The 26,922-nt window shown below is 34.9% G+C and overlaps 1 protein-coding gene across 2 annotated transcripts; it reads left to right on the forward strand.

Annotated features, from left to right (window-relative positions):
- Positions 1-661: 661 nt before the first annotated feature.
- Positions 662-26,146, forward strand: LOC131165257 (probable calcium-binding protein CML20). 2 transcript variants are annotated; one of them, XM_058122893.1, is made up of 7 exons: positions 662-800; positions 2,239-2,359; positions 2,448-2,484; positions 2,576-2,603; positions 12,777-12,929; positions 13,002-13,104; positions 25,759-26,146. In XM_058122893.1, exons 1-7 carry the CDS (start codon positions 798-800, stop codon positions 25,821-25,823), a joined length of 510 nt encoding a protein of 169 aa, XP_057978876.1. In that variant the 5' UTR covers positions 662-797; the 3' UTR covers positions 25,824-26,146. The 2 variants fall into 2 exon arrangements, with proteins under 2 accessions (XP_057978876.1, XP_057978867.1); XM_058122884.1 differs by lacking the exon at positions 2,448-2,484 and having other exon boundaries at positions 2,239-2,379; positions 2,550-2,603.
- The last annotated feature ends 776 nt before the right edge of the window (positions 26,147-26,922 follow it).

Raw genomic sequence — 26,922 nt, forward strand, 5'->3', positions numbered from 1 at the left:
GATTGAGTTCTAGCCATCAAGATCCCTTGTGCATAACGACCCGAAAGATGAAGGGACAATAGACAAGATGGAATGAGCTCCTCAATTACGAGTTTTGGGATATGGAGGGAATTAAAATTTGTACGAATGGCAAGTGGAGGATAAATTTGGAATTTTAATTTTTATCACTTACTCGCTACCAAAATTTTTCCTTTATGCTTCTAGGCCTAGTTTAGTAACTAATTGCTAGCACATACAATGTGCATGCTATGCTACTTTGGTTGGTAGGTATTTATATATGAAAAATGCGGAGTAATAGAAACTCGTAATGACGCGGGCTTATGTGGCACGTATTCACTGAATAAAGTAGTGTGGGCTAATGAGGGAGTTAGGAAGATAACTACTTTTGTAATTTGTAAAATATTGTGATTATAAGATAATATATAAATTAATAACATTTTTGGAAAGATGATTGGAATAAAAAAAAATGATTGAGAATGACTTTGTTTAATTAATAGTGGCAATTTGTATCAAAATCAATGCCCCACATTCACGGAGTTGGGCCGCTGCGATGTGGTACATCGCCACCATATTCTTGAAAGCCCATCACGTGAAAGCCCAACGTTTTCTTTCACCTAAATTCAGCCCATTAAAAAACGGAATGGGCCTGTAAAACGTGGACTCCGCAATAGCCCATTAGTCCATGCCCATGCCCATAAATAAAAAAGTAATGTAGACGCCCGAGATTCCACAGGTTCCTCTTGGACGAAGAAGCGCCCGTTGCTCGCGAAGGCTGAAGATCAGCGTCCGTCAAGGCTATGGTGCGTTGGTTCGATTGAAATACTTGCGTTTTTTTTTTTTTTTTTTATTCTATTCTGCTCAATAATAGTTGAGTTTCTGTTCGATTGAGTAATTCCTATTATTAGGCTGAATTTTGTATGTTTACGCATCGTTTGTTTGATCCCTCCTTCTTGTGCGCATTCAAGATTGTGAAAAATTTATTGTTCAGGGTTTAATACCTGATAGTTAAAATTGGTGATTCTTTTGGACGGTAAATTTTTTATTATTATGCTCAGTGGACCAATTTAGCTGATTGATTTATGCACTTGTTATTATTTCAATGGAACTATATTCAAACTAGGGAATGTTGATTCGAAGAACGCGTTCAGTATAGGACACTCATTGTGTTGTAGAAGTTAGGTTCATCCTTGCGAAATTTCATTAATGATGTTTTAATTTTGAATTATGCATGCGTTTGTAGAAGGACCTTTAAAAGCTATGAGAAGACATCTTCAATCTGCTGAAATCATTTGGTGGAGAATTTGCTGAGAGCTCCTTCTAACAATTGCTTTTTTGTCTCCTAGGTTTTTGTCTCATGAGAACAGGAGCCTCCACGATGACTAGGAAATTTAGGCAACCAATTTTGGATTGCCTTGTGGCCTTATTTTAGCTTTTGTTCCATCTGGGTTATGTTCTTGTTGGATTTGAATTATGGTCACCAATGAGTTAAAACTGTGACTAAAGATAGTTTGGATTTTTTAAAGTTACCCCTTTTATCACTCAGACATTTAGAAAAAACTTCATAATACCCATTCTCTACGAATTTAACTATTCTTGGCAGCATTTATTTCTGTTTTGAGTTTTTTTTTTCTTTAAAAAATATTAAAGCTTTTTGTATGTCAGAATCCAGTGTTATGGTTTGTGTAAATGGTCTAATGAAGCCATACCTTTAGGGCAACCCAAACATTCTCAACTTTATAAATAGGAACATGCATATGGTTCTTTTAGGTTTATGTTGGCTAGCGGCTATTCTGGCACTGTCATGGTCAAGTCCGCAGATAGTGTGTGTGCACACATGTGCATGTGCATTTGTGTAAATTGTTAAAGAATTATTATGCACTTTTGATTCCTTGGATCATGAACTATATTGTCCTCATTCGGTCTTTTTTCAATTAAAGAATTGATTAAGTGAGATATTTTGGGTTTTGAGTTGATGTCTTGCTGCACATATTGCTTCAAATTTTTTTATGACATAATAATTCTGAAGCCTATTTGATGATATGATAATGTGGCAGCTGTTGCATTGTCATTAATTTTAGACCTTTTTTTCTTAGGTCTTATTTACATTACAAATACTATGCTTAAAATTCCACTAGAATCAGATACTTCTTTTGTGTGTGTTTGTGTGTAATCTTCCATAGATATATACTGATTTATTTCTTTTTTTGCTGTGGTGTGGATTAATAAATTGCTCATCAGGCTAGCTTATACAGAGGTGCATCTAGGAAAGATAAACAGAGATCTCGTCATCATGGATTGACAACACAGAAGAAGCAGGAGATAAAGGAGGCATTTGAGTTATTTGATACTGATGGCTCAGGTATTGAAATTATTGCAAAAGTATATATCTTTGATTTTATGTGTTTCACATTTTTAATTGATTTTATCTTTTGATTTATTCTGTGTAGGCACCATTGATGCCAAAGAGCTGAATGTTGCCATGAGGTTGGTTTGTGATCACAGATTTAGAGATACTAACTGTTTTGTTGCGGTGATTTATCATGTGAAAGCTAAAACTAAAATTATTTCATGACAGGGCCTTGGGTTTTGAAATGACAGAAGAGGTGATGTCTAAGCTCCTTTAGTCCTAATTATTTAATACCCCTGTCTCTCTCTCTCTCTCCGTGGCATAATCTTTCTTGTTTCCGTCAGTTGCTCTTGCTTGACAGAAGTTGCTGCTAGATAGGTTTTTTAAGATACTCTCTTTGAAGTGCCTCTGCCGTTGTATTCTCTTTGAAGTCCCAATGCTGCAATTTCTTTTCTTCTTAACCTGGACTCAGTTCAGTTTTATAGATTGAAATAGTAAAAATAGAAGTCTAGAATGGGAGAGTTTTTAGTTGCATTGGTATGGGATGAAATGGATGCTTGATGATGTTGAAATTGTGTAGGAACAGTTTGATGATTTCAATAGTTCATCCATTTAACACTGTTTTTCCAACATAGGGCTAAAATGGTGCAGAAAGCCAGAAACTAGAATGCCAACCCACCTTACTGTACTTGGATTAGAAATTTTCTTAATTATTTGCTTATTCAAGTTGGTTTTTGGCAGTAACTAAGCTTTTGATACAAGTTCATATAGATCTGTATGCATGCACAAGTTTTCAAACTTATGCCTTTTAATCAAGTGAGCTTTTAGCTGTCGCCTTAGAAATTTTGGGAAGGGAATGCCTCATCAGTGTGTGGATATATTGTCCTAATGATTTGCATATCAAAGCTTACTTTTCTGGAAAGAACAAGAAATGAGCTTTGGACAGATGTTGTAATGTTATTTATGGAGGGGGTTTTTGAGTCTGGAGGAGGAGAGCTTTGTTGCATATAAGTAGTGGACGTTCTAGAGAGGGCCTATAGAGGACAACTAGGCAATTCCCAAGAAGGGGTGATTAATTGCTCAAGCATAAAAAAAAATCATACCTGAAGAATAATCGAAGGTATTTATAGGGGAGAGGCAAAAGGGTGCAGTATGTCATCCTTCAATAATAGACTCACATGTCATAACTCAACCAATGAAAAAGATGGATCTCTTTGAGCAAATTCAGTCATGGTGTATGATTAGGATGAGAGAAAATAAAAGGAAACACATGAAAAAAATCCCCCCTGAAGAATAATCAAAGGTATTTATAGGGGAGAGGCAAAAGGGTGCAGTATGTCATTCTTCAATAATAGACTCACATGTCACAACTCAACTAATGAAAAAGATGGATCTTTGAGCAAATTCAGTCATAGCATATGATTAGGATGAGAGAAAATGAAAGGAAACACGTGTTATGAATGACAAGTGGATGCTTGAGTAGCTGAGAGAGAGAGAGAGAGAGAAGGGGTGATTAATTGCCCAAGCATCGGGAAAAATCTCCCCTAGAGAATAATCGAAGATATTTATAGAGGAGAGAGAGAGAAAGGGAGAGAGAGAGAGAAGGGGTGATTAATTGCTCAAGCATCGGAAAAAATCCCCCCTGAAGAGTAATCGAAGGTATTTATAGGGGAGAGGCAAAAGGGTGCAGTATGTCATCCTTAAATAATAGACTCACATGTCATAACTCAACTAATGAAAAAGATGGATCTTTGAGCAAATTCAGTCATGATGTATGATTAGGATGAGAGAAAATAAGAGGAAACACGTGTTATGAATGGCAAGTGGATGCTTGAGTAGCTTAAGAGAAGGCTAAGGGTTAGGGACTCCTTATCGAATCCTGATGTAATCCTACCAATCAAAAAATCTGCACAAAATCCCAAAAACAGGATTGATAGAGACCCCACCATGTGTTTGTATGTCCAATCCCGGTGAGCGCTGTCAGTCTTGAGCTCTTGCAAGAATACAAACGTAATATAATCAATAATTAATTTAACATTGTGCACATTCAAAGTTGATGTTGGTCACCAATTTCACAGTTTAGGACATAGCAGTAATTTTACGCATTGATAATATTTATATGCTTACACTAGTTATCTAACTTCCTATAAGTACTAATCAAATGAGCTTTAGCCTTTAGCTTAGAAATTTTTGGTGAGGGTGTCTGTCATCAGTGATCACTATATGTAGTGCTTGTGCCTGAAAGCTGTGTAGCTTCAAGCAATGGAATTAGGAGCCACATGCTATTTGTTTTGAGAAACATATATCTGTAAATTGCTGGAAGATGATATTTGTATGATGCTAGGTTCTCACTGTATATTTGAGGTGTTTTACAACTACATTGTATTCATCTCTCTTAATTATTTCATTTGAGAATTGAGATTTTTTATTTGGTTTTGCCTCTTTAGGACCATGCATAGGTGAAAATGGCTCATCCTAATTTCTATGGTCCTAAAGTTGATTTGTTTACCTGGACATTTAAATGGAATAGATAAGAAAAATTCTTATTGTGGTGCCTGTCCTTAAGTGTCTTATTCGCTGGGGGAGATATATGGGCTATGTTAATGCATGAAACATGTTCAGGGGTCATTCGGAATGTTATCAATGCTGTCTTAGCTTTAACTTCTGGATATGGAGGACCGCATGTTTGTCACTTCAAGGTGACAACTCATTATTTGCAGTGTCTGCTAATTTGCAGTACATATTTTGATGATGAGTATAATTTACACGCCCATTATTTCTTAGGTTGGTGGCGCGGCTCATACCTATTTGAATTAAGGGTTTATTTTTATTTTTTATTTTTTTTCCCCGGGCATGTCATCCAGCCAGCCAACCAATCTGTGTTTGTTGGATTGGGTGTGTATGAGAAAGTATATTATTTTTTACATGTTCATTATTATTTAAATTGGTAGTGCTACTGAGCTGTACATGGTGTGTAGCAACTGTAGCAGTCAAATTTGATTGATTCTTAATTTGAATCAAGCGATTTGATTCAATTCTTTAGCCTATCAACTCAAATCTAGTGGGTTGATTGAAATAAGCAAGAATAGACTATGAATCTTATGATCTACAATTCAAATCTTTTGGTTCGTGATCCAACTTAAATCCAATTGACGCAGTTTGTTCCCAATCAAATCCAACTTTTTAAAAATACAAGAAGTTCACTACTTTTTAACGCAAAATCTTGTATACTTTTAGCTCTCTTTTGAATTGTTCTAAAATTTTTCCTTTACTAAACATTTTCTAAAGAGCTTGACAGTCCTAGAAAGTCTCTTTTGTTTGTTTGTTCGTGTTGAAATTTGGAGTAAAATAGAAGACCTAATGCAGCGATAGGTCTTTTCCTCTAATCATAATGTATATAGATCAAGTAGACTCTAAGAATTGTAATATCCTTACTCTTATAACGTATCACTAACACACTACCAATAATAATAATACTAAATGACTAAAATAATCGTTGACATCCCCCTCAAGGTGGAGCATAGATATCTGTAATGGTCTTGGACCCAACTCCGGTGAGGTATTGCCCGCTTTGGTTCACTGGCCTCACGGGGTTTTTGACATCCTCGTCAGCATAATCTCTCTAGTATGCATTCAATGTGAGACTGCAATAGGCCCTCTTGTCCACTCTTTGACGTCCTTGTTAGAGTGACTTGTACCTTTGTGTAGGATCCACTCACATGATAGTACCTCGAGGGCAGATCCACTCACATGATAGTGCCCCCATGGCGGATCCATTCACATGATAGTACCTTTAGGGAGGCTTTGATACCAAATGTAACGGTCTAGGGTCCAACTCCAGTGAGGTATTGTCCGCTTTGGCCCACTGGCCTCACGGGTTTGTCTTATAAAATGTGTCTCACTTTGATGGAACCCAAATCCTTATTATAAGTCCAATATGTCCCCATTACACATTTGATGTGGGACCGTGACAATATCATATTCTTCTAGCTTGTTATGAATAAATTAAATGCAAGAATTCACCAAATCGTGGTAAACAAATCAGCAAGCTGCATATCGGGCTTCACATAAGTAGTGGTAATAAGCTTATGCGCGCGTTTCTCTTGAAAAAAGTGACAATCAACTTCTGTGTGTTTTGTCCGCCATGATATCCTTTCGAACTCTCATTTATTAACATAACACCAGCACACTAATAATAATACTAAATGGTTAAAATAATCATTAACACTCTCCCTTAAGTTGGAGCATAGATATTATATGCTCCTAGATTGTTACAAATAAATTGAACACAAGAACCCCTCAAAACTATGGTAAACAAATCAGCAAGATGCATATTGGACTTCGCATAAGTAGTGGTAATAAGCTTCTACAAAAGTTTCCTTCGAACAAAGTGACAATCAACTTCAATGTCTTTTGTCAACTCATGGAAGTTTCGGTTGGATGCAATGAGAAGAGCAACTTGATTATCACTCATCAATTCCATGGACCGAGAAGGTGAAAAACCCAACTCATCCAACATGTTTTCCAATAAGACAAGCTCACCTGTAGTGTAGCCAGGCCCTATACCTTGACTCAACGCTTGACCTAGCCACTATGGTTTTTTTCTTACTTCTCCAAGAATTCAAGTTACAACCAACAAATATACAATACCTAGTTGTGGATCTTATATTTGAAATTGATGTAGACCAATCTGCATCAATATATCCCTGAAATAAGTGTGTATTTGATCTCGATATTAGAAACCTCTCCTAGGTGTACCTTTGAGATATCTCATGATGCAAATTATTGCGTCTCAATGAGTTGTCCTTAGAGAATGTAGAAATTGACTCACAACACTTGTTGCGAAAGATATATCTGGTCGAGTGACTGTGAGATAATTCAACCTTCCAAAAAGTCTTTAATATCGTCCTAGATTAGTTACCAAATCACCCATATTTGACACTAACTTGCTATTAGGAATAGGATCCATGAGTGCCTCAATCGGTTCAGATCCCAACTGCCAGTCTTATCCAAAAATCAAGAACATACTTCCTCTATGTTAAAATAGTTCCCATGCAAGATGTGGATACTTCTATTGCCTAAGAAGTATTTTGGTGGTCCAAAATCTTTGGTTGAAATTTTGTATGTAGAAAATGTTTTAGGCTTTGAATACCTTGATCATCACAGAGTGATTCACCACACATCGTCAAAGGCCAAACTCAAGTACTACAACATTGGATCTACCAAACCATGCTATGGGAGATTGTTTTAAACCATATAATGTCTTCTTGAGTTGACGCACTAAGCCTGAATCCTTCTGAGCAACAAACCTAGGTGGTTGCTCCATATAGATCTCTTTCAATCAGAATGCAAGAAGGCATTCTTCACATCTAACTGATGCATAGGCCAATGAAAAGTGGTGACCAAATAAATGAATATACGTATTGGGGTAAGTTTGGTAATTGGGGAAAAAGAATCTGAATAGTGCAAACCTTGCACTTAAGTATATTCCTTAGCAACAAGAAGTGCTGTTAGACGAGCCATAGAACCATTAGGGTTGACTTTTGTAGTATAAACTTCTCCACCAAGGCCTACACCCCATCCAAGAGTAGTCAGGTGGTGCTTGTGTGGGGGTTGTGCCACCACAAATTAGGCTTGAAGCTACCTAGCGACAACCAACCAAAAATTTGTCACGAGAAGTAACAATTCCCATCATTGTTTTTTAATGCACTTGTCTCTTCAATCATTGCAGTCCTCCATCCCGAGTGGGCTGAGGCTTTAGAAACAGATTTAGGAAGGGTAACAGATGATAAATGGTAATAAAACAATAATAAAGGTTGACAAAATGTCATAGTAAACAAAGTTGAAAATGGGATATTATGTGTATGTGCATTTACCTTTTCAAATAATAGGAGGATCAACACCATGGGAAATATGATCATTAGACGAGAGAACCAAAGGCATGGTAATAGAATCTAGAGGGAACTCTCTTACTTGGAGCTGCTGTCATGAATGCAGCTACAAATTAGGACGATCCAGAATGTGAGAAGGATTCAAACTACATGGAGACAGGTGGATGACTGGGTGAGGACAAACAAACTAGAATTTGGAAGATTAGGTAGAGGAAGAGATCCTTTCAGATTAGAAGCACTTAGGGGCTGAGAGTAGTATGGTGTAGACTCAAAGAAGGTAACATTGGCCAAAAAGAAAACACTATGCAGAGTGTAACTATAACAATATTATATCTTTTAAGTGCATGAGTAGCCTAGAAAGGTACATTTTATAGCATGAGGATCCAACTTATCCACCTTGGGAATTAGTTGATGAACAAAAGGACATGCACCTGAATATACGCAGAGGTAAAGAGAATAAAGGTGAACTGGAAATAGAACGTAGTAGGGAATTTTATCACTAAGAATAGAGGACGATATCCTATTGATAAGATAACTAGCATTAAGAATGTATCGAAAACACTTTAGGTACACGCATTTGATGAAGTATGGTGCGGGTGGCTTTAAGTATTTGCCTATTTGTCTTATTTGCAGCCCTATTTTGTTGAGGAGTGTAGTCATATTGATGAACAATATGAAGTTGAGTTATATAAGTAGTGATTTGAATACTGAAATACTCTTTAGCATCATCACTCCAATGTATCCGAACTGGCAAACCAAATTGAATCTTTATTTCAAAACAAAAGGCACAAAATATATGAAACAACTCAGAATGATATTTTATTAAATATAGCCAAGTCATCCTTGAATAATCATTCACTAAGGTTACAAAGTATCAAACCCCTAACATGGACGCAACTCAACTAGGATGCCAAACATCAAAATGGACTAACATGAAAGGGCTCATTGCTTGTTTATTGACTCAGGAAGCAAAGGGGACACGATGATACTTACCCAATTGACAAGACTCACAATCAAGACTAGACACAGGACTCGAATTAAGAACTAGTAGTTTCAATTTTTCCAACAAAGGATGACCAAGAAAACAATGGATCTGGAGAGATGTCGCTGCAGCAGTGCAGACGGTAGAAGGACGTAATGGCTCAGTTATCATCCTTATCTTCAAATCCTGAACAATTCATGGATTTGGTAATCTTGCTAATTGGCACAAGATTGAAAGTAAATTGGGAATGTACAAAATTGAAGGAAGAGAAATAGAGGAAGTGGGATTTATAGTCCCAATTCCCATAAGGTTATTGGTGGATCCATTAGTAAGAATAACATGAGGTAAGTTTTCAGGGTGCTAGAGAGTAGAGAAAAAATTAGGTATTCTTGTGATATGATCACTGGTTGCAGAATCTACAACTCAAGGGTTAGGACGAGAAGTAATGAATGATAGGCAAGCTGTCGTGTTATTAGTCTAGGCAAGGGATGCAATGTGAAGAGAAGCTTTCTAGGCTGCTTGATACTGCTGGAATTTGGAGCATTCTTCCTCTAACATAGATATAGTACACTACTCTCTACTTGGCCCTAAAGGTGAGGGATATGCGGTGGCTGATTTCGCAACCCAAGAAGGTTTACTGTGAAGATTCCAACACTGGTAAGTAGTATGACCTCTTCGAGCACAATGAGTGCACTTGCAAGGAGTGCCTCTGTGTCACGGGCCAACTATTTTCACACCATTGTGAAAGGACCGTGTGGCGGTAGCTAAAGCACTCCTGCTTAACTAGCTAACCTATCGTTTACCACAATTCATCCATGAAATACTTTCATTAGCATTCAATTAAATTGCAGCGGAAATAGTAAGCAATTATGAAAGTAGTGGCAAGTACGCAGTAAACATTGAAGCAATGTAATTCATTAACAACACCTCTGTTGACCTTGTGTGTTTAGTGAGGGAGGCAAGTAGGCTAAACACGTTGACAATAGCTATTGAGTTTTACAAGACCGATAAACACTCACCCTTCCCTAAAGAGCTTTATATGCAAATATCATCCTAGCACTAGGAAACATCAAAGTGATTTAGGAGTCATACTGTCTTATTTGGCATACAGAGAAACAAATACTAGAAAATAACCCTACACTAGTACTTACATGATGGAAACCCATCCCAAGCACACAAAACAAGCAGTCACAGGCAAGCATAATGCCCTGAACAAGCTTTGCTCGTGACACCTTTGCCTCGTCTACCTCTTTCACCACGTCCTCTCGAACCACTTCAATAACTTCTGCAGCTACTTGGTTGAAAACTAAAATCACTTTGCGTGGAGCAAAGATTGCCCTTTGGGGCCCAGCTGCATGGGTAGGGGAATGTATACTAGAGGAAGCCCAAAGGATGTGAGAATAAACATTGACAAATGATGGCAACTCTGCACTACCAAGTATCTGAGATCAGACTATTTCGAACTTGGGTTTCGAACCCGCCAGAACTTGAAGAACTGTCATCTACTCCCTCTGCTTTTCTATCTTGTGAACATTGGCAGTCATAGGTTGCACGATGTTAAGCTCCTCATGATTACGTTTCATCTCTGCAAAATACTTAAAAACACTTCTATCTCCTTGTTGTAACTGAAAGTACCCTGGGTATAAATTGTACATACATGTAATGTTACTGGAATACAACAACTTGACATAATCCCGGATCTTCTTTCATGCGTCTAGATGCATGCACTTACGTGCAATTTGGTTCTATTGAGTTCCACAAGAGGGAAACAATCAAACATCTTCCTGAGTCCACACTGTTTTCTCTTCTTATCAGAGGGTCTAGATTGGAATGAGTGGTCAGATTTTCCTAACCTTGTTAAATAGACCCTAGCAGCCTTAGACCACTGAACATAATTCTTTCCATCAAATTTTTTAGTTGTTATCTGCAGCAGTGATGAAGGAAGCATATTTTTGGAATTCATAGACTCCATCCCAACACTCACAAACTAAACCAATGTCAAACAAGAGGAATAATTGGACTAACTAGAACAACCATGAACAAGGTCAGCCACCAAAACAACCATGGATGAGTCACCAGCAGCCTAATACAACACTGTCACAGCCCCGAAAAATCAATGTATGAACACTGCCACCGCTCCAAGAGGAACACCAGTGGACTTAACTAATGCTGAACAACAACCACCGGATTGTCCCGAGTGCATGGTAAAAAAGGTTGGATTTTTAAACAGCAAACATGCCCTAAAAGCTTGATATTATGGTCTGTGGAAATAATAAATACATTCTGCTGAAAAAATTGCAGAAAAAGGTGTCTGGGAAGTGTCCCATGCACTGGTGCATGGGGTTGGTACTACTGGCAGTTGATTGGCACGTGGGTGTGCCTGAGGAGGGTTCCAGCGATGAGGTTTTGCATATCTACAGATTGGAGGGTTCTGTTGTTGGTTATATGGTTGCTTTTGTGAATATGGAAGGGTTTGAAGGTTAGATGGGCAGTGACGGCCCAGGAATTTTTTGGTGACAGCTGAGTATTCTGGCAATCTCTGGACTGGATTCTCGGCTATTGGAGTATGTTTGATCCTCCTATACTGGATGCTTTGCATAGCATGGCTAGGTTTAGGGTTTGGTTTGGTGGTGGTGGTAGTGTTTAGGTTGGATCTTGGATCTTGCTTTGACAGCAAGTTGAAATTTGGAGTAAAACAGAAGACCTAACACAGTGTAGGTCTCTTCCTCTATTTATATTATACGTCATATACATTCTAATGACCATAATACTCTTACTAACTCAGTCATTAACATAACACTAACACACTAATAATAATACTAAATGACTAAAAAAGAACTATTAACAGTTCTTAAGAATAGTTTGTTTTGAAGTGAGTAGTGTTTAGATATGGAGACATTTTAACAAAGGCGAGCTACTTCTACGTTTTCAACTTTCTAATAAAATGCACATAGTCTTCATTCATATATAGATATGCATGTATGTATGCATATTAAGGAACATGATTATTCAACAAGTTTTTCGAACTTGTGTTGGTTCTTATGCTTTGGTTAGATTCTCAATATTTCAAATTCACGCTTCAAATCCAATTTGACAACTAATGGTAGTAACTATAAGGAACAAGTGTATATGCCTGATTTAAAAATAATGAAATGACATCTAGACAGCTTACAAATCTCTGTGACGGACTTCTCATTTTTTTGTATTGCATATTTTGTCACAGTTCTCTCTCTCTCTCTCTCTCTCACACACACACACACAGAGACAAAATAAAAATCTTTGCTGAAAAATGGAGAATTTTGATTTCTACAGACTGAACTTTAGGAAAATCAAATATAATCCTTGTAGAATTTGCTAGTTTTGGCACAAAGGGGGACTTCTATATTTATGTCTCTCTTTTTTTTTTAATAATTTTTTTTTGTCCTTTTGTTTTGTGCATGAGTGGGTTGGGAGCTATGGTATTCAAATAACAGCTTTTCTTTTGTATTTTATTGGCAGAAATCTTTAGATTGAACTTTGAATTTCTATCTAACATGTTTCTTGATTGTCATTCCAGCAAATCAATCAAATGATTGCAGATGTGGACAAGGATGGCAGTGGGGCTATTGATTTTGATGAATTCGTGCAAATGATGACTGCCAAGATGGGAGAAAGGGATACTAAGGAGGAGCTTATGAAGGCATTCCGTGTCATTGATCAAGATAACAATGTAATGTTTTGTTTTTGTGGAATTTTTTTTGTTTCTTACTTGTCGATGGCTAATTTTTTAGCCCATGTTTAGGGAAAGATATCTGCGTCAGACATTAAGCATATTGCAAAAGAACTGGGTGAGAACTTTACTGACAATGAAATTCAAGAGATGATTGACGAAGCAGATCGAGATCGTAAGTATTCCTTGTATTTTGGGTGCATGAATATTACTATTGTTATGGATTTCATTTCAGAGTGAACAATTTATATCTGGTTTCAGCCTTAGACTTATTAATTTATTTATTTTTTCTGATTGCTTGTATTTTTTAGGTGACCTGCTGTAGAAGCTGAATATTTTTCATTAGAGAAGTTGACTTTAGATTCTAAATTGTGTCGGAACTTGGAAATTTTATTGATTGGCAACAGTATTTTCTGGATGTGCTGGATCTCCCTCTAAACCTTTCCCACAAAATAAAAAATAAATAAGTATTTCTTTTAGCATAAAAAGTCATCTCTAAATTGTCGAAGTGTCAAAGTTTATAATCTAACGGTCTACAACAAACAACAACAAAACACAACAAAACCAAGCCTTAGTCCCACTATGTGGGGTTTATAATCTAATGGTCCAATGATCAAAATTGTTTGAAAATTTATGATTCCAAGGCACTACAAATAGGAGATTTCTTTAAAATCCATTTAATGATTACCAATAAAGTATAGTCTAAATGTCAGTTAGGCCACCAATTTTAATGAGGTAGATTGTAGTGTAGCTGCCATTGTATATGGGTTGGTCAATTGGACCAAACCTTGGCAAAGCTAGTGTGGTGTATTGTGTATGCATGAACCAAATTTTGACGTGTCAATTGAGATGGTGCACCACACTCCTACCACATTTGGATTTGATTGGTCAGTCCATGTACAGAAGTGGTTATATTGACCTAATTATTAGAAACTCAGACCATATTTTAGTGTTCTCTAGTTAAGTAGGTTTTGTTCACAACTCAAATCAAAATCAATATCAAAATTGGAATGCAATAGAATTGAAAATCCAATGGTAGATTTCCCCTAGCTGTTTGGTTCAACAAAGAATAGAAATCAAAATTGTATTGTTTATGTTTGGTGCATGCAGACATAAAAATTGGAATCCATCTAATTTACCACATGTGCCTCTACATATTATGTTTTATTCTGTAATAAATAATAGCTATTAAATCACCATTACCATGTAATACTTTATTATAATTTCTTTTTATCATTCTATTTTTTGTTACTGTATTATGAATACTAGGTTATATTTTATAATTATTATATTCTAGTACTATCTATCTTATCAAGTGAATACGTATAACAGTAAATATGATATAATTTAATATATTATTATGTTACATATTATACAATTTAAGATCAGATTATTATATAGTAAATAATCATGCCAAAATAATAACATTTTATTTTGTTATATGATGGTATCAAACTATTGTTACAGACAACCAAGACATGAGCCCACTAGGTTGTGCCATTTAAGTGAATCCTAGTCTACCTTCCCCATGATCTAGGATATCCATTGACAAATTGGGGGTTTCAAATCCTTGCGCAGTATCTCAATCCAAGTTATACTAAATCTACTGTTATCCCTACGCCAATAACGTTGACTAGTTCACTCCTCATTTGTGCATTAATAGGCCAACGCTGCAAGTGCCTAAACAATCTTAACCAGCCTTCCTTATGTGATGTGTAACATATGACAAATGTGTTTATTTCCTAATTTATCTTTTAAATTTATACTATTTATCCATATTAACATTCTCATTTGAGCAACTTTGACTTGGTGGATATGTTGTTTCTTAGTTATCCAAAATTCGGATTCATGATCCATATAACATAGTTGGTCTTATAGCTGCGTTGCAAAGCTTTCTTTTTAATTTGAAGGGTGTTCTATATTTCTATGATCACAAGCCCAACACAACATCTTCAATTTCTCCATGAGTGTGCATATAAATCCAAGATATTGAAACTAGTTGTGCTAATAATTTCACGACCATCAAGTTTATTTTTTTCTCCAATATCCCTCCTAAAATGACTCAATTTACATTTAATATATTCTAACTTCTTTCTACTTATCTTAAAACCTCTAGATTCTATTACTTCTTTCTAGAATTCTAGTGTAGATTTTATTCCATCTCTAGTTTTATTGATCAAGACAATATTATCTGCAAAAAATATACACCATGGAATCTCTTTTGGATATACCTAGTGTGTTCATCCATCACTGATGCAGAAAGATAAGGACTCAAATTAGACCCTTGACATACATCTGTTGTGATTGCAAATTCCTTCGCCTTGTCACTTTTAGCCCTAACTCTCGTCATCACTTGATTAAATATCCTTAGTGACACACACACACACACACACACACACACACACACACAGACCCACTGCATAGTACCATTTTTTTCTAGAGCCCACTATAGAACTTCTCTAGATACCCTATCATAGGCTTTGTTTGGTCAATAAAAACCATATGCAAATCCCTCTTCTTTCCCTTGCACTTTTCCATTAATCTTCTTAACAGATTTATACATTTGGTAATTGATCTCACGAGCGTAAAACCTAACTGATTTTCGAAATCCTGTTCTAACTTTAGTGTTTGTTTAATTACCTTTTCCAAATTTTCATTGTACAGCTCAATTTATTTCCATGATAATTATTACAATTTTGAATATCTCCTTTATTTTTTTATATAGGTATTAAAATGTTTTTCTTCCATTCATTTAGTATTTTCTTAGTTCTTATAATTATCTTAAATAAATTATTTTGCATTTTGTTATCACCTAAGCATTTTCAAATTCCAATTGGGATGTCATCTAGTTGTGTAACTTTTCCATTTTTCATGTTATTTAATGCAAACTCAACTTTATTGACTCTAAATTTTGGGAATAAATATCAATTTTATCCTTTTTCTTATTTGTCAATTTTAATTTTAAGCCTTCTACTTGGTTTTAATTAAATAGTTTATTAAAATAAGTTTATCAATTTTTCTTTTAAAATATTTTCTTTAAATAGAATAGATATCACGATAATTTTTTGCACTTGATGTTATCTAAGTCTCAACTTTTTCTGTCTCCGGCTTTAGTATGTTTAATGTCTTTTTCCCCTTTCTTTTGTATCTAGTTTGGTGTATAAATTATTGTATGCTCTATGTTTAGCTTCATTGACAATCATTTTTGCATTTTTTCTTGCCTCTTTACCTTTCAATTTTTTTTCAGGTTTCTGCATTTTTCTCATGTCTTAATCGCATTCCTTTTGTCTCAACAGATTTTTGGGCATCTTGATCCCACCTCCAATTCTGTTTACCTTCCTTTAAATTGACCTAAAACCCCTTTTTCTACCTCTTCAATAGAAGTAGCCTTCCTACTTCAAAGAGTGTTTGTATCTATATTATCTCCTATTGTCCAGCCACAATTCTTTTTTCATTTTATCCTAAAATTTTATTATACTCTATGTTGATTAGTTGAACTTTCACTTGGGTTAACTTTACATTCCTTACATGATAAGCAATCTACTCTCCTAGTTAGAAAAATCTAATTGTTTTTTATTTGTTCACTCTTGAAGGTTGTTAACTGTTCTTCTCTCTTCTTGAAGCACATATTCATTGTTATAAGAACATATGAATGGCGAAGTCTAAGATTATATCATTGGACTCATTTTTATCTCTGTATCTATGTTCTTGTATCTTCGCATAACCTTTGTTGTCCTTTCCAATGTGACTATTGGGATCTGCTCCTATGATTATTTTTCACTCCTTACTATCCTGCATACTATATTATCTGTATCTTCCCAAATTTGCTTCGTAATGTTTTCCACTTTGCCTATTTTGAGGAGCAATGACTTTTGTTTTCTTGTCCTAAGACCATTTTGATTTTTTATTATTCCATCTCCTACTCTCTTAACATTTACAAGTTGGCAGCACTATTTTCCTTTTTAAGCCTTTGTATACGGTACACTAAGTCCTATCCTATTCTTTTGTTTTTCTTTTCCAGTTGAACTAATATTATTAAATTTTATTATGTACTTAATGATATAAGTATGTTAACATTATTTTTTTATAGGACATTATACATATTGTAAAAATATTACGATATTTAGTGTATTATTTTACAATATGTAAGTACATAAACATACTGTGTGAGTACTATGTATGAATGTGTATTTACATGTATGTACTTGTGTATGTGCCTATAATGTATCATGTTGCATCTGTATGGGTATGTGTATATATGTATGGGTATATGTATATATGTATGTAGATATGCTATGTTTATATGTACATATGCATGGATGCATGGATGGATGGATGGATGTTTGTTTTATGCATAGATGTATATGTATGTCTAGTGAGGGGAAATTTTGGGTTCTTATAATTTCCTAAAATTCCAGTTAGAATTGGACTATGTTTCAAGATTTGGAGACCAGAATCAAAATGTAATGTTAAACACAATTTGAGACAGAATTGGAAAGGGATTCTTGCAAACTAAATGTTAGAATTGGAATTGACCATGCTGATTCATAGAAGCAATTCCTGATTATAAAACAGCACCTCAACCCTTTTATGAAACATAATAACAAGGTAAAATAAAGATGGCATTATCCCAAACATAGCTGAACTTTATTTCTGCTTTCCATGGGTTTGCTGTTTGGAGAAAGGTTTTTGCAACAAAATGGGCTTGCCACATGAAAAAATGGCAAGTATATGGGCTCTTTTGACTCTTTGCTGTACTTGGTAAACTTTTGATTTGAATTATGGATTCCAAGGATTTTTTATCTAATGGCAAACCTTTTGGTCGAAACCCTCATAAAAATCTCCCTTCTGCAACAAAATATGTATTCCTATTTTGCACCTAACTTGGGGCTGCAAGTTGTGCACACACAATGCATGTGCATGTGTGCACCTAACTAATTATACCTTCTGAAACGGGGGAATATTTTTATCGAATACAAATTTGCGAATATTTCATTTTCAGGAAGCAGTTATGTGAGGGTGCGAAAATTAAAATAAGAGAGAGAATTTAAGAGCCCATTTTGTTGTGGAGAAAATTTTCTGTCTTCCACTTTTTTAGTTTTCCAAAGAAATATGAAAAAATTATCTTTTTTTTTTTTTAGTTTTCCTTGGAATTGGATTAAAAAAGGTAGAAAATAAAAAGTTTGTTTCAATGTGTAAAATAATTTTTTATTTTTTATTTCTAGACTTCAAAATAATTACCAAAAGGATAATTTGTTTTTCAATTTTTCAAATATTATATAAGATAACATTTGACGTCATGAATTTTGAGACTTGAATTTGAATTTGTATGGATTTGGAAGAAATTGTATACATAATCAAACACAAATTAAAGTCCAAGATTTAAATTTTATGCTTTCATGCGCAAAGTAAGATTTAGAAGTCTAGAAAATAATTAAAATATATTTTCAAACTTTTCTATATAAATTTTGAAACTTGGAAAACAAAGTGGCATTTTTTGTAATTATTTGAAAACATAGAAATTGAAAATAAAACTATTTCCTCAAACAAATAGTGCGGAAATTGCTTGTTATCATTCATTTATATCTTATAAATGTTGTAAAAATGAAAAATTAGATAACTCTTTTAATTTTTCAGAAAACTAAAATGGAAATGAAAATTATTTTCCTAACTAAACGGGCCCTTTGTGAACTGTCAAAGAGGTGTTTAGGATTTTTGTATGGCTTTGGTATGCAAAGCTGCAGGAAAGTAATAATGGCATGGGGTATTTGGTGAAATAAAATTTGGTAGATTTGCAAAATGGGATACTAATAAAACACACATGAATGTGTGTGTGCTTGTCTTTGTAATAAGCATTTTTGTTTGTACATATATACATATATATGCACCTATAGTCATGTTAACAATTTTTTTTTCCCATCCAAGTGCATTTCAAAATCACTTTTTGATTTTTATATTTTCATTTTCCCTTTTTTTTTTGGGGTGATGTAATATTTTTTTTTCAGGTTTATAGATGTCTGATATTTTGTTTCTTTAGCTTCTGTTGTGTCTTCTACTTCAATTTATGTGTGTGTTTTTGCCTTTTCTAATATTAGATCTTAAACTTTATTTTTTTCACATTTTAAATTTCAGTGGTCATTTCCTGAGTTCTTCATTTTTAATTTTAATTTATTTTTTATTTTTTATTTTTTATGATTAAATAACATCTGAAATTAAAAGTACATGAATGGGGTGCGAAGCCAATTGCAAAGAAGCTAATTTGCATATAAAAAATCCACAAAATCCAACATAAACTGCAAATCTAAGTGTAATGCCTTCTAAACCAAAGGGCCTGTTTGTTTAAGTTCTCAGACACAATATTCTGTATCTGAGAACAAGGGATACAAGAAAATACAAAATAATGCATTTGATACATGGTTTTAAAAAACAGCTGCGACTGTTACGTAATGCCATTACGTAATGATTTTTTGGGTTACCAATACTGTTACATACCACGAAATCAGTGGGAAGAAAAATCACAGCTGTAGGACTGTTACGTAAAGGCCCGCTACAGGACTGGTACACTAATTTTTTTTAATTTTTTCTTCTCACTTTTTTCCTCACTTTCATAAATCATTCTCAATATACCATATGGCGAGAGGGGGAAAAGATTATAATGAGGATGACAATGATACAAAATTAACTATATCTTTAAATACTCTCGCAAGAGATGTATTAATTAACAATTTAAGAAAATATTTTATTTTGATAATATTAGTAGTGTGATATTTATGTTCTATATTTTTCAACTTCAGTCTTTCTTTTCTATCTATTGTATATTTGTATTATTCGTATGTCTTATGTGTCTGACAGATTAATGGAGTGTATAATGTATTTTGTTTTATTAATTAATTTAGCACACATAAGAATTTATCACAGATAAGAACAATGAAAAGTATAAATATTTATACGTAATTTTTCTATCAATGGTGGTTTAAAACAAATGTAAATTTGTTGCCCTTACCAAATAACTTAGTTACTCGAATTAAAGGATTCAAAATACACACTCTAAGAAGGGCTAAAAGTTTAAAACATGCAAGTATGCTAAATGCACAAGGTTGTGTGAGCTAAAAAAATTCACAGCCGTTACACCGGCTTCCTGCTATGTAACATCTGCTGCTCCCGCTTCCCATTACACCTGTTATCATTACGTTACTATACCCGCTACCGCGACTTAAAACCATGATTTGATTAGTCATTTTTACAAAATTGTTTTTGGGGTTCTGTCATAAAAAAAATTGTAAGATCTTATAAAATGAGTTTTTTTTTTGTTGTTGTTGTTGTGATTCCAAGTACAATCCAAGAAAGGACCAAAAACTCCCAACCCTTTCCTATTCCATCTCTCACCTGTTCCACCACCACTCACCACTGCCAACCACCATCATGCACTATCACCTACCTCCACCACCCGCTGTCATCCACCACTGGCTAGTGGCCACTGCCACTGCCATCCATCCACCTCCGCTCATCACCACTCATGCTGGCACCCACTGCCTCCAGCCACACACCCTTTAACCATCTCCCACTGCCACCAACAACCACCACTGCTAGCACCAACCACCATTGGCCAATACCACGCGCCACCACTGCAAACTGTCATCACTCACCACTAACTGCACCATAACCCCCACCAACTGCTGAATGCCGTCCACCCATGAGACAGAAGAGGAAAAGATATGTTTCCAAATTATCTAAACACATTCTTTGCTTTTCATTTTCGAAAATTCTATTTGGATTAATTATTCAAAACATTTTTTGAATTCAGAATATGCACAACACGACTGTTCTCATTTTCGATAACAAGAATCCAAATAGTTCTTTGCACACAATCCAAAATGGATGTACTACATCTCTGTTTGTGTCTCCCTTTGTATTAGTTCCTTCTAAAGGGCAAGAACAAACAGCTGACCTGCATTAGAAGGAAAAGCAATTGCCTTTGTTTGGCTTGAGCTGGTTACCGTTTTAGCACTTGTCATCCTGGCTTGTGCTCAACCTTTTACTAGCAGGTTGCTTTATGCAGCTTTACCTTTAAAACTATTTGAAAAGCATCTTCAAGACTGTTTGTTTGCTTGGTGAGTTCCCTTCAAATTTCAGACGGCAGGCCATTCTTATATCTGAAGAGAGCCTATTTTTCATCTTTGTTTAGTGCACATTGAATGGATAGCAAATCAAAATTTGATGAGTCATTGTTTGCTGAAAATTTTGAGCTGGTCATAATGATCTTGGTGATCAGCTAGTAGATACTTCTCTTTCAAGTTCAATTTCAACTCTTCCCAGTTGGCAATTGGTGGCGGCCCTGCTAGACAACAGCCATCATTGATATTGCCACCACACTTGCATGTCCAGTCAATTTAATGTTCACAAATCAAAAATTGCTATCTTTAGTCTTTTCATACCAATCAATATAATAATCCATGGTAACGAGCCAATCAATGTGAGGATCAATCTTAACTCATAGAATCAGGAAGCGCACGTTGCACTTGTAATATCTCCCAATAGATCCTGGTGCTGAAATTTGTTTGCATCTCTTGTGCCGTATCTCCTTGCAACCCTTTTGGATGATCATCCTCCAACAGGTCTGGGGTGGCCTATCCTTGGTTTATTGTTGGTAGATGTTTCTGTGCTATTGCTAGATCCATCCACATTTTGTTCTGCAACTCCAGCCATTGGGTCAGCCATATGTAGCATATTGTGAGTCTCCAATCATTCATGAGAACCTCAAGATTATCCCCCTTCTCAACAGTCTTCAAAGGCAAATAAATAAAAGTTGCCCCAAACATCCTCCCCCTCTAGTGGACATGTTCTGTTTTTCGCCAACCAGAGTTCTGATACCAAACTGAAGACAACTAGGGGAAAGTAGGGGAACTGATTTAAGGTTAGGGTTTGTGAAGAAAATTGAAAAAAAGAAAAAATTTAAGGCTAGAAAGTAAGAATTTGATGTGATTCAGACTCCAATTTATGAGAATTGTAAAGACAATGAGGCATAAAATTATTAGCCTTGCACTAAAAGGTTCTAGGAATCACTCTCATGAAGAAGAAACCAATGCACTTTACAGGGTTTGGGACACAGAGTTAGCAGCGAAGTAGATAATTCTTCACAAGTTCTCCAAAGAAAGTTAGAAGAAAGCTTATATATGACTCTTGCTTTCCCAACCCATCAATAATTCATCTCGATTGCTGAAATGAACAAATCTTGATCATATAAATCAGATAAAAAATAAAATAAAAGAAACTCAGGAAATAACTCTAGTAAAGAGCCGAAGCACCCCTAAAATAGGAACCATAGTAAAATAAAAATAACCTGAAACATCCTTGTGAAAATTGAAAAACATTGCTACATTAGCCTCAACCTGTTTCTGCTACAGTGCAGTGAAATTCAATTCAACTCCGAGGTCAAGCTTCCCTTGCCATCGTCCCACAAAATCAATGCTTTTGATTGATAGTTTTGCCTTTTGATTTTTGTTTTTGGTTTTTGGTTTTTTTTTTTTTTTTCTTTTTCACCCCTATAAGCTTTTCAAAGTGGATTGATTAGTTAGCAAACAAACTTTACTTTTGAAGTAACAGCAACACAACAAAATAACAAAACCAAGTCTTAAGTCCCACTTGGTAGGGCTGACTATATGAATCATTTTCTGTCAATTTATGCGATCATGGACAATTTCTTTCGACAAATTCAGGGTTATTAAATCCTTACTCATCATTTCATTTTAAGTTATTTTAGGTCTATCCCTACCCCTTCTACTACCTCATATAATAACTAATTCTTCCTCACCGGTGCACTATGTAGCCTATGTTGTAAGTGTTCAAACCATTTGAGTCGCCCCTCCTTATCTTCTATAGTAGCTATGCCTAACTTACTATGAATATGTTCAATTTTTAATTTATCTTTCAATGTTATACTACTCATCCATATAAACATTCTAATCTCGACAACTCTTCACTTTTTGGATATATTGTTTCTTAGTTGCCCAACATTTTGATCCATAAAGCATAGCTGGTCTTATAGCCGTCTTATAATTTTTTTTTTTTTTTTTAAATTTAAGGGTATTGTACGATTACAAAGCATACTTGAAGCACTTTTCCATTTTACCCTACCTGCTTTATTTCTATACATTACATTCTTTTCAATTTCTCTTTCAGCTTACATAATAATTCCAAAGTATTGAAATCTACAAGTGCTATTTATTTCTACATCATCAAGTTTAACTTTGTCTCCAATATTCCTCCTACTATTATTGAAATTACATTTCATACATTCTATTTTATTTCTACTTATCCTAAAGCCTTTAGATTTTAAAGTTTTTCTCCATAATTCTAACTTAACCTCTACTCCATTCCTAGTTTCATCAATCAATACAATATCATCTTCAAACAACATACACCAAGGAACCTCATTTTGGATACTTCCAGTTAGTTGATCCATCACTAATGGAAAAAGATAAGAGCTCAAAGTAGATCCTTGATGTACACCTATGGTGATTGGAAATTCTCTAGTCTTTTCACCTATAGTTCTTACACTAGTCATTACTCTATCGTACATATCCTTAATGACATCAGTATACCTATTATATACACTCTTTTTTTTCTAAAACCTAACATAGAATCCTATTATACATTTTCTCTGAATCAATGAATACCATATGCAAATCCCTTTTTTCTTTTCTTGAACTTTTTCATTAATCTTCTTAAAAGATAAATAACTTTTGTAGTAGATCTTCCAGACATAAACCAAATTGATTTTTTGAGACCTTCAATTCTACCTTTATCTTTGTTCAACTATCCTTTCCCACAGTTTCATCGTATAACTCATAAGTTTAATTCCGTGATAGTTATGACAGTTTTAAATATTTCCTTTATTTTTGTATATAGGTATTAAAGTATTTTTCCTCCATTCATCTGACATTTTCTTAGTTAACCATATAATTCCATTATCACCTAAGCATTTCTAAACTTCAAGAGGAATGTTATCCGATCCTATAGCTTTTCCATTTTTCATCTTTTTCAGTGCAAACTTAACTTTGTTAACTCTAATCTTGTAAATAAATCTCATATTTTTAATCTTTTTCTCATTTGTCAATTCTAAGTTTAAGCCTTCGATTTAGTTTTTATTAAATAGCTTACTAAAGTAACTTCGCCATTTTCTTTTATGTCTTCCTTGACCAAGATAATATCATCCTCACTTTTTATACATTTTTACATGACCCGACTCCTTACTTTTTCTTTCTCTAGCTCTAACAAGTTTAAATATATTTCTTTCCCCATCTTTTGCATCTAATTTATTATAGAAATTTTTAAATGATCTATGTTTAGCTTCACTAATGACCTTTTTCTTGCATCTTTTAATAGCCTTTTTATACTTTTCAAAGTTATCCATGTTTCTACGTTTTTTCCATGTTTCTTTGTTTTTACGGCTTTTTGAACATCTTGATCCCACCACTTACTTTCTTTGTTATTCGAGAATCTTCCCCTTAATTCACCTAAAATCTCTCTTTCTATTTTTTAATAGAGTTAGTTATCCTACTCCAAAGAGTGTTTGTGTTTACACCATCCTCTATGGTTCAATCACCATCTTTGATCATTTTATCTTTAAACGTTACTTTTGGAGTAGAGTTTTCAAAACAGCCTTCAAAGAAAATTAACCCAACCTTCTGCTTCACCATTGCTGCAATGACCCAATAACAGGATTTAATATTAAAACATACTCCTTTAGAAAGTCTCCATCTGACTCTAACCTTCGGAAACCAATCATTATCTGTACTTGAAGTTAAAAATCTTGAGCTCTAGCTTCCAATCTTGGTTCCCCTGCAGTTAAGCCACACTCAAACTCTCTCTATCAACCAAGAAAGAGAGCAGAGACTTGTATTATTCTCAATGGAGTACTCCCAAATTACTAATTATCCAGAACATTTCCCTCATTTCCCACCTAAAAGGGAAAGTGCAGGAAGACGTCACTCCAACCATTGCTAATCCGTCTTTACAGCTCCACACCACCCAGTTCCCTCGCTAAATCAACCTCCAACTGCTCCTCCCACTGCCATATCTTGCGACAATAACCTTCTGCCAAAAGTGTTCCTTTTCAACCATGCATTTCAAAAGCCACTTATAAGGACCTTATGAGAGCGAAGGATTTTATGGCCAAATACGCATGTCACTTCACCCGGTGGATTCTGAGTTTTTAATTTTATTTCTAATCTGTCTATTTACATTTTTGTTAATTTAGTGAAACTAGGTTTTCTTATTTTGGGTCGTCTCACTTTTCTGAGCATCGGTAAATCAGCGCTTTTGCTTATTTGTTTTTTAAATCTTCCATTTTTCTGCACATTCATTTTATTTGTATGAAAGAAGAAATTATATTATGAGAGAAGGAGAAGAGTAGGACTGGAGGATATGATGAAATTGTTATGTCCAAGGAATCCAATTCATATGCAGAAAACGGTTCCTTTTACTTCAGACTTGTGGTAAAGGGATGCAACTACTTCAGATCTTGTTGGTAAATATGGTCAACTGTTGGTTTAAATCCCGTCATTCTCTTCTTAACTGAAAAGCAACGGGCATGGTTTTGGTTAATTTGCAAAAAGCCTAGGGTTTTGTGCAGTTCTTCCCCAGCAAACTTTGCTGCTTGAGGGAGGGCTATTGATAGTCTCCTCATGCGGGCATCATTGTTTGACTGCTATTTTTGCAAATTGCACGAGTGTCGTGCCATATTGAACTTTCATCTGTTTGTTTGTGATTTTGTCCCTTGTAACATTTATCCCCCGCAACAAATTCAACTGCGCTTGGAAATCCACAGGTGATGGAGAAGTGCACTTTGACGATTTCATGAGGATGATGAGGACAACTGGATATGGCTATTAGAGTCCCAATGCTAGATGTGCTGTCAATGTTTTAGAGTCAAATCTGGGCGGAAACTTTGGTTTTGGTTTCTGCTATACTGTAATATAAGTTCTCTAGATTATTATTTATTATTATTACTATAATGTGGTTGGAATGACATAATTTTATAGCCTTGACAATATTACTATTTCATTTTTATTTTGATTTGGTAGCGGGGTTGCTTTCTTTGCAAAATATACGGGAAAAAATACATGTTAATAGGATATGCTACTTGGGTTTTCATTTGTTTCATGAACCAAAATGAAGCTATTTGTGCATGTTAATACCATGTTATCCTCGTACCATATGTTTGTTGCTTATCAAATTTCATTTCTTGAATGCATCGTTTTTCGTTTCATCTCTCTCTCTCTCTGCAATTGTTCTATTATTTTGTTAGCTGTGCGTACGAATCAATCAACAATCACCAATGCAATCACTTGATGATAAAATCTACTTAAAAAGCAAGCAAACAATAATAAGAAGAATAAAAAACACAAACACATAAGATTTATGTGGTTCGACAATAGCCTACGTCCACTAGAGCAGCACTTCGATTTTTAATATGAACAATGTCAAAACTATAATCTTTGGGTTATAATATTGTTAAAGTATGAACTCAATGCTATAGAAGTATTCTAGTGTATTTAAACTACATTTGTAGCAATCTCTCGGAGGAAATCCCTCCGATAAGCTCAATTTATAAGCCCTTGATTTGAATTTATGTAATTTGCGTCAATTGAAATTGTCGATCATTTGACCAATTGTCGGCGGTTTGGTGTTGAGAAAAATACATTTTACATTTTGCCTGAAATTGTTGACAGTTAGGGCTTAATTCGTTGATGGTTTGCCCTTAGATTTGCAGACTCCTTTCAAGCAATTGTCATTTGTTTCACGTAGCTCTCTTTGATACATGCAATACGTTTTGAATATGAGGTACATCCTCAACAATCTCCACCTTAGTGAATATTCACCACCTTGAAAATCTGAAAGCATAATTGTTGCTCCATTCGGGCCTACAGATTGGGTCCATCTTCCATCTAGCACTTGGAGACGTTGGTCAAGTTTAGGCAATGTTTGAACT

The sequence above is a fragment of the Malania oleifera genome, chromosome 1 (assembly GCF_029873635.1).
Source record: "Malania oleifera isolate guangnan ecotype guangnan chromosome 1, ASM2987363v1, whole genome shotgun sequence".
In the NCBI taxonomy this organism is placed as follows: domain Eukaryota; kingdom Viridiplantae; phylum Streptophyta; class Magnoliopsida; order Santalales; family Ximeniaceae; genus Malania; species Malania oleifera.